Source organism: Mus musculus, chromosome 11 (assembly GCF_000001635.26).
Source record: "Mus musculus strain C57BL/6J chromosome 11, GRCm38.p6 C57BL/6J".
Classification (NCBI taxonomy): Eukaryota; Metazoa; Chordata; class Mammalia; order Rodentia; family Muridae; genus Mus; species Mus musculus.
This window is the reverse complement of record NC_000077.6, coordinates 85,527,515-85,541,973: the sequence shown is the minus strand read 5'-3', so window position 1 is coordinate 85,541,973 and position 14,459 is coordinate 85,527,515. Positions and strand designations below refer to the sequence as shown.

At 42.1% G+C, this 14,459-nt stretch overlaps 1 protein-coding gene across 26 annotated transcripts in view; it reads right to left on the bottom strand.

Annotated features, from left to right (window-relative positions):
- Bcas3 (breast carcinoma amplified sequence 3) overlaps positions 1-14,459 on the bottom strand; it is a 472,949-nt gene that overhangs the window by 284,085 nt on the left and 174,405 nt on the right. For all 26 annotated transcript variants that reach the window (XR_001779924.2, XM_030245679.1, XM_030245680.1 and 23 more), the window contains one exon: positions 10,031-10,181. Coding sequence is in view for 25 of the 26 variants with exons in the window: in XM_030245679.1 (XP_030101539.1) it covers positions 10,031-10,181 (151 nt within the window). In the remaining variant the exon portion in view is untranslated. The remainder of the gene's footprint in view (positions 1-10,030; positions 10,182-14,459) is intronic.

The following is a 14,459-nucleotide window of genomic DNA, read 5'->3' as shown; positions in this document are numbered from 1 at the left end:
ATCCGGGCCAACAGCTACACAGAAAGGATGATGCCGGGCTGGGGACAGGGTGAGGACCTATGCTGGTATGTAGACCTAGCATGCATCTGACTCTCATTTGCCCACTCCTTGCCCAGTCTGGCAAACTGGAGCTCTGCTACACACATGTGAAAGATCTCCCGACTCCACAGGCACAGGGACTCACATCACTGCCGACTGAGGGTAGTGCCAGCTGCACTTTTAAAATGCTGCTGCTTAATCTTTCTTCAAGAGCAAAAGAATGAAAAAATGAAGTCACAAAGTCCGGGTCCATGATGCAGCTGTCTTCACCTGTGATTGTCCTCACACACCCGCCTCTGAAAGCCACAGCTGTGGTTCCCACTGAAGTGCAGGAAGGGAGGAGATCACAGAGTGAACTAGTGGGAGTGTTGGGTGGAATAAAGAAAGTCACAAGTCAGCTCAGAGCAGTAGAGACAGCTCTGAAGAATCTGCAGTCACTATCAGTTTTTCAGCCTTAACAATCTCATCACAGAAAACAGGCTCCATGTCATAACATGTTCCTGTGGGTCTGAATTCCAACCGACAAACCGAAAGGAAAAATAACTATTCAATGAATGAAAAACCCAGCAGTGGTTATTAGAGAAGTATAATCCTTTAGAAACTAATATAAAATTACCTATTAATTCTAACTCAGAGAATCTCACAAACGGTAATGAACAGTACTTTAAAGAGAGGCTGGAGGGGTTGTTCAGTGGTTAGAGAACTACTGTTCTTCCTGGGGACTTGGGTTCAGCACTCACAGCGGCTCGAAGCTGCCTATAACTCCAGTTCCAACAGATCTCATTTGAACATAATCCTCTATAACCTGGTTTCAGTGGTAAAAGGTAACTATTAAGATTTGATCAGTAATCAACGTGGCTTTCTATGTTTCCTAGGCTGGTTTCAAGTTTGTGATCCTTCTGTCTCAGCTTCCTGAGTTCTGAGACTACAGAGTGTACTACCAGCCTACCCAAGCCTGTCTGTCCCACTTCAGAGCTAAAGCAGCAACTGGAATTTACAAGATGAATCTATACACATACCCCATCGTGCTATTCTTTAGCTGATCAAGTTCTGTAATCAACTGAAAAAGCAGGGCTTACAATGATGTAATGATCAGCACACAGAGGTGAAGGGTAAACAGAAGGGAAAGGCTAGAAAACTCTAGCACGACACTTCAGTGACATGGTACTTAAAGCGTCTACTGCCTCTGTGTACCTTCTCTTAAGCAAATGATGTGACCAAATACTTCCTCTCTCAGTCCTGCAAATTAGCCCCAACATTTAATTTGTTCATTAATGGAATTTTAATTTCTCCCTAGCAGACAGGTCTATGGCATTGGTGGTTTTCAATCTGCAGATCTGTAAGACAAACTGAAGCCGAACCAGACAGCTGACTAATTTGAGACATATTTGGCATGCCAATTTAAATTACAAACTCAAGATGTAAAAGATTTTCATTAGAAAAAGATAGATAATGTTGAAGTTCTTCCATATGCAACAGAAGAGAGACTAGCATAGCATAAATAATGTCAAACTTCTGTCGACTGCTATGCCTGCTGACTTTCAATATGGTATATAGTAGACTTCTTTCAAATAAGGAATCCCCAGATTTACAGCAAAATGCAATAAACTATCGTATGGTTTAAGTACTCTACTTATTTGGCGCAAAAACTAGAAACTGAAACTATGGTAAATACATTACACATGTAGACAAAGCACACACACTCAAATGAACACACACTCTATTATTTTATATCGGGAACCAAACACACAGAGTTTAATTAAGCAACTAATGGCTACAGAAGAAAAAGATAGAGGTGGCAAATTTCCATAGCTATGATATCCAGGAGACTTTTGTCAGCTCTTCCATCCTTACTTCTCTGAACTTGGCTTGTAAGGTTCCAGGCTCAGATGCAAAGGTCAAGGTGAACTGAATTGAACTGAATCAAAATAAGGAATGGACTTTTTCATTTATTAGATGAAAATGTCATTTACTGTGAAAAGAAGAATTAATGATAAACCTGCCTTACAAATATCAACTTGAGATGTTCAAATAAATGCTATTAAGTGCTTCAATGTATGTGAGAACCACACACCTGTTTACTAAGCGTGGTTCACCAGTCAGGTTTACACGAGGCAATGAGATCAAGAGCCTACATCCACACACTGGCATTCTCGTCATATGAGAAAACTTGCTTAGGACATGGATAATAAGCCCAAGTGCAACACCAGAAGCCAAAGCTACCCAATACTCACTCTGTTTTACAAGGACAGGGCCCCAGGTTTCCAGACACTCACAGAGCAATGAGTACATGGGGGGTGGGGTTGGGGGGGGAGGCAAAACTGGATCATTAAGAATAAGTCATACTTCTGGTCACTTCCAACAGGGTCGAGCTAACTACAAGTAAGGAATAACTTCACTATCAATCTTTATGCCTTCATCCCTGAAAACTGTTCAACCTCATTCTAGCATCTTCTGTTCTCCTCCTGTGACCAAAGGATTTCCATATATCATGTTAGACATAAAGAAAATATATCTTAATTATTACTCAGCATTTAGATTTTTTCTCATTTGATACAACTGAAACAAATGACTGTGAAATGCTGCTCATATATTCTACCGCAAAAAAATCTAACCCCCAAACAACAATCCCTAATGCTGATTCCCATTTAATGGAGAACCTTCCTTCCTACCTACCTTCCTTCCTTCCTTCCTTCCTTCCTTCCTTCCTTCCTTCCTTCCTACCTTCCTACCTTCCTTCCTTCCTTCCTTCCCTCCCTCCCTCCCTCCCTCCCTCCCTCCCTCCCTCCCTCCCATTCTTCCTCTCATCCTTTCTTCCTTCCCTGTGGTGCACAGAACTGAACACAGAGACTCATACATGCAAGGAAAATGCCATTCCACTGAACTCAAGGTTTTCTTCTTTATTGAGCTCTATTAAAACCCGGTGATGTGGTGAGGGGCTTTCCAGTCCGCCTGTATTATACCAACAGAAAATGGACTCTGTTTACATGAGTGTTCTCTGAAGCCAAATAATTCCTTGCACTGCTTTTGCCTTCGTCCAAGCTCAGCCTCAGAGCTAAGCAGCAGCTGTTGCCATCAGAGGCTGTCCTTCCTCCAAGAGATGCTGCGAGGTATTCAACAGGAAGGTGTAAATACAGCTGTCTTCTGCCATTTGTAGTTATACTGGCCTCATGTGTGCAGAGAAGTGAGACAGATGGTCCCCAACACTGCACAGGCTTTCAGGGACATGGATTTGCAAAAATAAAAGGGCAGATGTTAAGTGTGGTAAAGACCTATTTTGTACCCTGAAGAGTTAAGCTGAGGTTTGTACGTCAACTTGGATGTCTGAACTCTTGAGTCCTAGGCACTCTTCATAATTCTGCACAAAATTCTAATACTTTGTGGCTATCTTATGCCTTCACACAAAATACCAACACAGGACAAATGGCAGGTGCTCCAGGAAACAACAATAACATTACCAGGAGTATCTGAAAGTCACAGCATTTACAGGGCTGCAATAGGTGAGCTCTGAGTGGTCTTTGTAAATCATCTATGGGACCATTTCTTGTTAGTTCTTCTAAAAGCACTAGGAAGGCACAGGTGATTCAGCATTTTAGGAATGAAGAAAATTGGAAAATAAAAACTCTGCTCGCTTATTACAGTGGTTACCTTCATGAGAAAAATCAAATTTCCCAGTAAATAAAACAAAATGGGGTAGAAATAATTAAGGTTAAATAGCCAGCTGCAATGTTGAGTGTTAGTCACAGTTTGGAAAATGTTTCAAAAGAATAAATAAATGCGTCTGTACACGCTAGCGAGTATAAAATCTAAGGGATGAAACTATCTGGCATTGACTTCAAAACAGTCTGTGACAAACTGAGCATTGCATTCTCAAGTCTTCTGTTCACTGTGGGGCTGCGATGGGACTGAGGCCTCACACATGCTAGGCAAGACAACCAGGCTCTCTGTGGCTCTGACCTTGGCTAGCTTTGAGCCTGAGATCCTCTGCTGGGATTGAGATTACAAGTCTGCACCACCAAGCCCAGACAGAAAATATATTCTTATGAATCAAACATTAATCTTAACAAGGCAAAATTTACATTTTAATAAACTCCTTTAAGACAAAAATTAAAAATCACATTCAGAAAACTATCCACAAATAGGTGGCTAGCATGCAGTATAAGAATAAGAAAAGTGACAAGAGCATGTTCTGAGTGTAGTCAACAAACACTTGAGACAGTGGCACATAAAGGAGCTACGATGGAGGCTGGATCGGTGGCTCAGCCATTACTAGAGCATGCGACCACCGGTTTGGATCCTAGGACCCAAGTCAGACACTGTAACTCCAGCCCAGAGGATCTGATTCCCCCAGCATCCATGAACACCCAACGCTGCCCCCAACACACAGATACACACAGTATTATTAAAAAGTAGCTGTGATGATGGTGACCATTTGTAATATCAGAACTCAGTACTGGGGTGGCAGTATCCCAAGCTCAAGGCCAGTTTCAGACAATTAACAAGACATTGTGAACAAAAATTAGATGGATAGGAAGGAAGGAAGGAAGGAAGGAAGGAAGGAAGGAAGGAAGGAAAAAAGTAAAAGGGAAAAAAAGAACCAAGTGTCTTCGGTGAACTAACTTGCAATCTGCAAATGGTCAGACATAAACTACAATCAAAGTGTCTTATCAGTCACTATCAGCTGTCAGTATCAGGAAACCTGTGCTAACTCAGAGCTCTGCTACAGAAGTAAATAACTCATTACAGACTGTAATTCCCTGTAATTATTAAAAATAATGAATAAGAATTCCTCTGAAAGCACACCCAACAACTGTAAACTGTACCTGTACCCTGTGCTCAATTCCCTGCCCCACAAGTCTGCCTCCTTTCTAGATAAGACAACCTCCCGTCCAAATCTTGCCCACCAACTCCCCTGAAAGCACCCCTACCAGTGTGGTACGCCGCAGCCCATACCCAGCCAGGAAATGGAAACAACCTAGACGTCCTTTAACCAAAGAAAAGACAAATAAAGACAGTTTATAATTTATAAAATGAAATATCACCTAGCTATTAAAAATAATGCCATCATGAAACTTGCAAGCAAATAGATGGAACTAGAAAAGACCATCCTGAGTAAGATAACCTAGACCCAGAAAAACAAACATGGTGTATACCAAGTGGCGATTAGCCATAAAGTACAAGATAACCATACTATAATCCATAGACCCAAAGAAGATAAGTAACAAGGAGGAAGATACTTGGATCTTACTGAGAATGACAAATAGAATAAACATCAGAAGTGGATGGAGTAAGGAGACTAGGGAGGGGAAGAGATGGGGATCAAGGATAGGGAGGAGAGAGGGGGAGAATACTGAAAGAGAAAACTGGAACCCTTAGGGCCCACATCTCTGGGGCAAGCTAGAAACCTAGAACAAACTCCCAGGACCCTATCTGGTGACCCACTGAGGTTACCATAGCTAAGAGGCTATGGAACCTGAAATGGCCTCTCCTATAACCAATCAAGACTTCCAATAGAGGAATTGGGATACCAACCCAGCCACAAAACCTTTGACCCTGCCTACAAGATATGCAGGGATAAAAGACTGAGCAGGACTTGAGGGAACAGTCAACTGATGACTAGCCTAGCTTAAGAACCATGCCATGAGAGGGAGCCCGCTCCTGACACTATTAATGACATTCTGCTGTACGTGCACACAGAAGCCTAACATAACTGTCGTTAGAGAGGCTTCACCCAGCAACTGCTGGAAACAGATGCAGAGACCCACAGCCAAACATTAGGCAGAGCCTGAGGATTCCTGTGGAAGAAGGGGTGGGGGGAAGGAGCCAGAGATATTAAGGAGACTATATAAGAAAATCTACAGAATCAACTAACCTGGGCTCATAGGGCCTCGCAGAAAGTGAATGACCAACCAGAAAGCATGCATAGGATGGAGCTAGGCCCTCTGCACATATGTCACAGTTGTATAGTTTGGTCTTCATGAAGGTCTCCTAACAGCAGGAACAGGGGATATCTCTTACTCTGTTGTCTGCCTTTGGATCCTTTCTCCCCAGCTGGGATGTCTTGTCTAGCCTCAATGGGAAAAGCTGTACCTAGTCCTACCGCGACTTGGTACGCCAAAGCAGACTGACATACCGGGGAAGCCTCCCCTTTTCTGAGGCAAAAGAGAGGAAGGGGATGAGGGGAGGAGAGGAGTGTCTTAGTTAGGTTTCCGCTGCTGTGAAAAGACACATGACCATAGCCATTCTTATAAAGGACAACATGGAGCTTTGTTATAGGTTCAGAGGTTCAGTCCATTATCATCAAGGCAGGAGCATGGCTGTGTCCAGGCAGGCATCACACTGGAGGAGCTGAGAGTTCTACATCTTCATATGAAGGCCAGTAGGAGGAGACTGCCTCTTCTGCACTGGGTGGAACTTCAAAGCCCACCCTCATAGTGACACACTTCCTCCAAAAAGACCACATCTACTCCACCAAGGCCATGCCTATTAATAGTACCACTCCCTGGGACAAGCATATTCAAATTATCGCACAGGAGAATCTGTGATTGAGGTGTAAAGTAAATAATTAATAAATAAGGTATAAATAAAATGAGGTATAAGGTGAATAATGACTAGAATTCTTCTTTTGATGTTTTCAGTGTAGCCATGTAGCAGAGTGCATCCTCCAAGTTTAGGATGGAAGACAAAGGGGGAAAGGGTCATTAACCTGAAAGTTATTCTGAAACATTTAGAAAAGTATCGTGTTTTGATGCATGAAAAATGTCAATGATAAATTTAGCATTTTTAACATTGGAAGATTTGGGGATACAAGAATTTTTGTTATCAGACTTTGCTATATTGCTGAAGTGGAAACTATGTCAAAAATATTAGAATCAAAGGTTCATTTTGAGACATGTCTAAAATTATTTGGCAACAATACCTGAAGACAGCACATTCTGAAAGGAATTTGAAATTCCTTTTAACATTCATCAAGTTAAAAGAAAACTGATGAAGTTCTGAGCCTGTTCGAAAATTCAAGCATCATACACTTGTGGTAGTCTGGATGAGAATTCTGCCCACTCTCTGCTTAGTCCCCAAGTGTGTCCTTGTTGGAGTGGGTGTGTCTATGGAGGTGTCTTCGAGATTTCAAAAGCCCAAGCCAAGCCCACTGTGTCTTTCTCCTTGCAGATTAGGATGTGAGACTCTCAGCTACCCCTACAGCACCTTCATGCCAGCCTGTCTGTCACCATCCTCCCTGCCAGGAGTGATCAGGGACGAATTCTCTAAAACTGTGAAGCAGCCCCAATTAAATGTTTTCTTTAATGAGAGCTGCCTTGGCCATAGCTGTCACTTCACAGCAGCAGCACAGTGACTGGGCATATATTAACGCTGGTTTCAAGGCACATAAAATTATTCAGATTCCCAATGCATTCATCAATAAGTTTTAAAGGAATCTAAGAGGGAGCACCGGGCCAGCCTGCACTGAGTGGTGGAATACTTTGCATGCCTGCATGCAGCCCCATGTACAGTCTGACACTGCAGGGGTAGTAGTAAATAATCACGATGAGACACGTAGCATGTATAGGCTCTAAGTCTGAGACCTTAAAGAAACATATTTGATTTGTCTCTCTACATAGCCCTGGCTGTCTACAAACTCACAGGGATCCTCTACCTGGGCCTCTTAGTGCTGGGATTAAATAAAGGTGTTCTTTTTATAGGGATGGGTGTTTTGCCTGAATGTATGTTTGTGTACCACATGAGCGTAGAAGAGGTTGCTGGGTATCCCAACTGGAGTTACAAATGGCTTTGAGGATCTGGGAATGCAAATGCTGAGTAATGATCTCATGTCCTCTGAAAAAGCAGTCAATTCTCCTAACCACTGAGCTATCTCTCCAGCCAGGAAAGGAGATGTAGAATCTTCTAACATCATCTACACCTGCCACCGTGCTGGCAGAGAGCATGAGAGAGCACAAGTGTCTCATCAGGGAACTTTCAAATTCAGAGAAAGGAAAATGTACATCCCAACACCAGGTATAAATATGTGTAATTAAATGCTAACATCTGCCCTGTGTGCCTAACACATCTGCACCAATCTTGGAGCTGTTTAAAAAGCCTATGGGAGAAGAGAGCTAAGTCTTTGTAGTGGATACAGTATGTCCTGTGCTAGTAACAACAAGAACTAAGTCTCCAGAGACAAACAACAGAATGTGCTGTGTGTCCCCAGGAAGCTGCTAGGGCTTCTTCTCAGAGAGTCCCTCACTCACTCGGAACGGGCAGCTGAATCAGAGGAACATTTAAAATACGCTCTCACTGAGATCCAGGAAAATAGATTTCTACCTGGAATTATATATTGCTGAAGTGAATAACATAAAATAACATTCAGGCACACTTCAGTGTGTCAAAAATACACTTTAAAATTGTTTTTCGGCCAGGTGTGGTGGCGCATGCCTTTAATCCCAGCACTCGGGAGGCAGAGGCAGGTGAATTTCTGAGTTCAAGGCCAGCCTGGTCTACAAAGTGAGTTCCAGGACAGCCAGGGCTACACAGAGAAACCCTGTCTCGAAACACCCCCCCCCCCAAAATTGTTTTTCAAGGCTAAGAACCATTTTTACTTGATACTACACACAGAGAGGACACTGGTTCAAAGCTTAGGGGAGGAGGGGACATCATAGTCAACATCTCTAAAACCAACAAAAAAAAACAAAAAACAAAAAACAAACAAAAAAAACAAAACGAACACACCGCTTAAAATTACATTTCTACTGAGCACAAAGAGTTAAACTACATGGCACCCAGGTCTAAGGATGGTGCAATGAGCTGTCATTTGGGAAGTTGGTTTTCAGGATTTTTTCCCCCCTTTTATTCCCCTTAAAACGTTATAAACTCAGCCTACTTCTGTCAACAGGCCTGCCTCACTCATAAACACCGTGTCAACTAGGCTAAGAGCCTATGTGACAGTGCAATCTGGTACCTGGGAACCATAATAGTTCTAAGAAAAGTGACTTCTATAAGCACTTTTACATTAGCAGTGTGTCAGTGCAGTGGCCAGATAATTTAATCTATTTTTTTCATGGGGGAAAACTAAGGACTATTTGGGACCAAGACAGGGCTTTCTCTATATTATTTTAATACAGATTTTAAATATACAGCTTGTCCCACTTCTAACACAATTAAATACTGGTATTGTATGTTGAGTAAAACAAATAATTTGGCTATAGACATGACTACAGAAATACAAATTCAATAGTCCAAAATGGATAGTCAGTCTCACCATAATACAGAATATCTAATGATATCATGTCAATGAATGCTGTAATTCATTTATAAGCTCAAATCCACATATGCCAAACAAGTAGAGATCAGCTAAAATGAACCCTGGAAAGAATTCAAGAACGCTACGAGGGTCTTGGAGAGGGTCAGGGAACAATCTTGTACTGGTTTTCAGCTATGTGCAATAGCACAGTCTCTAGACTCTAACAATAGATGTAGCTATGTGCAATAGCACAGTCCCTAGACTCTAACAATAGATGAGGGATGTAAATATGTTGGGGAGGGGTAATACACCCACACCAAATGAGTAGGTGAGTCTCATAAACTTCAGCTGTCATCTAGAAAACTTTTCTTAATATTTGACTCTATCAAAATGTGTTGTATTGTGGGCAGTGTGATGGCAAGGGCCAAAAAAATCAAACTGTACAATCAAACAATGCCATGCCACAAAGCAGAAAGTATGGCTGTGTGGAGGAGCCTGGTTTTCATTAGCCAATACTGGTTTTCAAAACTTTGTCGCTGCTATAGATCCGTGTACACAGCTGTGTGTGAGCATGTCTGTGTGTGTAAGCATGTTTGTGTGCATTCTGAACTCTGTACTAACTCAGTTGCCACTGAGACTCATGTGGGCTGGAAATGAAGAACATAATCAAAAACACACAATGAAAAGAAAGCACATTCAACTCCTATCCATCCCGCCTTTCCAGTGGCTGTGGAAACAGCATCAAGCTTGAGGCCTTACCCTGTTCGCTTCGTGATGGTTCCCAGTGTCATTGGCTGTTTGATTTGCGCAAGAGGCGTCACTACCATCAAGCTGGGGAGGGGAGAAAGCCGGGGATTGCCAGGGTTGTTGTTTGTAAAGTTATTGTAAGAGTCTTGGCTGGTCAGCTTCCCTACAAAAAGAAACAGAAAGCAGAGCATCAGGAATGGAAGCACCCCTCCTGAAAAGGGTTTTGTTTAAGAAAGAAATCAGGGCTGGTGTATAGCTAAGTGGGGAAAGGCATTTGCTCCCAAGTCCCGATAACCTGGGTGGTCTCCAGAGTCACATGGTAAAAGAAATCAACTTCCTACACGTTGTCATCTACTATCTACACACATACAAATGAATGTATGAACAAATGAATGAAAAAAAAAGCAAGATAAAATTTAAAGGAAATTGGTACAAGTATTATGAAACTTCATACAGACTGGAAGCAACCAACATTACAGGTCACTGAAGTAACCATAGCAACTAGTTTTAGAAATTGCAGATGGATTTTTGTTTTTCACTTTGCTGTGTACATGTGCACAAAGGTACACTCATGCGTGTGTGCACATAAAGGTCCATGTCAGGCATTTCCTTGGTCACTTTTCACTTTACACTCTAAGACAGGGCATTGGACTGAACCTAACCCACGCACGCGCTGACTCGGGTAGGTAGGCTGGATAGGGAGCTCTCAGGTAGGTTTCAGCCCTCAACACTGGGAATATCTGTGCTGTTGGACATGGCTTTGTAGATGAGTGCTACAAACCGAAACCTCAGGTTTTCACACTTATACATCAGCAATTTACCAGGTTTCATAGCCCCCAGAATTCTTGTTTCTAAATGCAGTATGGTTTTTTGTTCATCCTTAGAAAGGCCACTGTTTTGATAAAAATTCACTATTTCTCCTTACTATGAGAACTGTAAAAGAAGCTGGTTTGCCTTTTGATGGGTACTGAGAAGTAAGGATAGTTTTTCCTAATTTGTACCACAAATACAGATTCAATAAAAAATAGTGTCAGGAAGAGAATTCCAGAAAGTTCCATGTCCTAAAACTTGAATATATACAATTCAATGAGCACCACCTGAAGACATGTCAATGGGGTGGAATCTCAGTAGACACAGCCTGTGGTACGCTCCCACAATTTTAGAGTGTCTCTCTACTATTGCTAAGCATGACCTTGTTTGTGCAGTTAAGCCAAGAGGCTATGACTATATCAATGCTCAGACTAACTATACAGCCCTGAAAGATAAGAACAGCCACTTTCTAATCCTACCAGGAAGATGCTGACTTCAAAAGCAGACAAGGGTGGCAAAGTGCTGCTCTTCAAGGACACAGGTCCAACAGCTTGTATCATTCCCTGGAATTAATTAGTTAAGCTATGCTAGGGCTGAGAAGAAACTCAAGCACAACAATCTCTGACCTCCCCCCCCATACTAGCAAATTCCAATTTCATAAAAGTAGTGAAGCAATTCACACCTTGGCTGTGATACAAAAGGTAGCAGTTACAATACACACAGACAGACTATGTTTCACACACATAAGAGAGAGCCTTAAGGAAAAGATGAATGGATATTTGTAATACAATAAAGGAGAAAACGTTTTAATAGTTGAGTCACTGAGTGACTTAAATTCTCAAGGTCGGTAGAGACAATAGTTGACAATTCATTATCAGATGACTGTGATTGTATTGAAATGAGGATCCAACATTAATATGTCACAAGCTAATAAAACTCAGGATGTGTCTGTCATATACATTTATCAGCTACTAAGCACAGATCTGATGAGTGTCCCAGCCTAAGATAAGGCTCTGTGAGGGCTCCTATCCCTCTTATCACAAACCTTACAGCACACAGAATGAAGATAAGTACATGTGGCAACAACTACTTGGAAATGGGTTCATAGACCACACGGGAAGTAACCTGGGTAGACAGTGGGAGGACAGGGCAGCTCAGGGCCTGAAGGACAACATAAAGAAGTATACAGGGATGCCATTGTGGGAGCAAAAGTAGTATCTAAATACTACTGCTGAGGTGTACCATGACACTGTGGGAGATAAATTTATTTGCCTTTTAGAATCTCCCTCCCTCCCTCCCCCCTCCTTCCCCCCCCTCCCAACACTATGCATCCTAGGCTGGCCTCTAGCTCAAGGTCCTGCTGCTTCAGCCACCCTAACACTGCAGTTACAAATGTGTCCTATGTTGGCAGGCAGGCTTAGGAGAAACAGTACACACTAACAAAAGTTCTTGCGCAAGCAAACAGCACACAGACGGTGAGCTCACTGAACAGTACTGATCAGACTTTTTTTGGGGGGGGGAGGGGCGGGTTTCGAGACAGGGTTTCTCTGTGTGTCCTCCTGGCTGTCCTGGAACTCACTCTATAGACCAGGCTGGCCTCAAACTCAGAAATCCACCCGCCTCTGCCTCTCAAGTGCTGGGATTAAAGGCGTGTGCCACCACGCCCGGCTCTGATCAGACATTTTTAAGCTTTGGAATACACCTTAGTGGTAGAGCCCTTGCCGGGCACAGAACTCTACAACAGGAAATAAAAGAAAGACAAGTAAACATGAGTGAGAGAGGCACAATGTGATTCCATGGGAGTGTTCCCAATGGGATGCTTTCAGTGGCCAGCACGCAGCAGCTTCACTGCCTCCCTAGGAGACAGAACAGCACAGAAGGGTCTAGCCTCTCCTCAGCCTGCTCCTGCATTCTGGAGCACTATTCGCCTGTAGTCTCCTCCTCCTGGACTGTGTGTTTAAGATGTAGCCTCCATCTGCGAGACAGTATGCAGGAGTGTGTAGAGTTGTGAAGACTTTATGTTAACGGGGTAGGAAGAGTGGCAGTGTCTTTCTTACAAGGTACTAGATTTGGAAGAAGTTTATAAACAGATCTCCTTAATAGCATGGCTTAAATATGTTCTACAAAAGCTCAGTAACTCTCTTTTACATAATTCCCAAATAGACTGCCTGAACTTGAATCAGTATATTAACCAGAAATCTTATTTATAATAGCTGTTAAAGAAATAGCTAAAGGCTGAGAATGGAGTTCAACTGGTAGAGAATCACCTCACATTACCCAAACCCTAGGCTTGCTCCCATCACCGCATAAACCAGACAAGGTACACATAACTGTGATCACAGCATTGGGAAAGGATACAGGAAGACCAGAATGTCTAAAGCTGTTCTTAGCTATATATTAAGTTCAAAGTTAACCTGGGCTACATAACACTATCAGAAAACACAGAAATGAAGAGGGAATGAAAGGGGGAAGGAATGGGGAAAGGGAAAGAGGGAAGGAGGGATAAGAAAAGAAAGGAGAGTGAAAGAAAAAAATTAAAAGAATAAATTTAGCTAGAGAAAAGAAAGATCTCTCAGATGGAATGTGCCTAAGACACAGTATGCTAGGGATTTTAAAAGAAAACAAATTTAGGAAAGCAATCTATTCTTGTGGATTAAAACATTCATCATCATTAAAATGCCCTGCTTCCCAAAGCAAATTTAATACAATGCCAATTAAATATCTATGACCTCCTTCTCAGAGCTAGGAATGAGAATTCCAATACTAAGGATTCTCAGAAAACAAAGAATATCCAACAGCTTCTTAAGCAAAACCAACCTAGTAGAAAGCAATGCAAAGCTAGGGTGTGAAAACAAGGAAGCCTTCTTCTGGATGCTAATATGACAATTTGGCTCACAAACATCTATAACTCTAGATTCAAAGGATCTAACACCCTCTTCTGGCCTCTTTGGGTACCAGGCATATACATGGTACACATACAAATATGCAGGAAAATACTCATAAAAATACATATGAAGTAATAAATAAAAAGCCAAGCTCTGCCTGGTACCTGTAAATATGCATAACTTTTATATTTTCATGGATTTGGAGGTAGCTCTGTGCAGAAAGTATGAAGACCTCAGTTCAATTCCTTGAAACCATGAAAAAAACAAACAAAAAAAACCCCAATAATCAAAACAAACAAACAAAACAAAAAAAAACGGTGAGGGTAATGGCGGGGCTTACAATCTCAGCACAGGGGAAGCAGAGGCAGGAAGATTACTGGAACACAGTGGTCATTCTGACCTACTTGCTGGGTTCTAAGACAATGAGAGATACTCAAAGGGTATATCGTGTTCCTCTAGACAGACTGATGGCCACGCACACCATCCACCACCATCTGTACACAGAAACACAAATGAATACAATTTCAACTAAGAAAGAGGACTATGTAAGTTACCAAATGAACCATTAATGAGGCAACCTAGTATCTGGTAAGCTTCCATAGGAAAGTCCTACTACACAGGTGGAGAAGCCAATTGTTACGGAAAAGAAACCTGGGATCAGAAATGCCCTGTAACCGGTGTAGACGTGAGATTAAATGACTGTGACTGCAAAGAAGACACTAACAAGGGAGACAATGAGTCTCTCA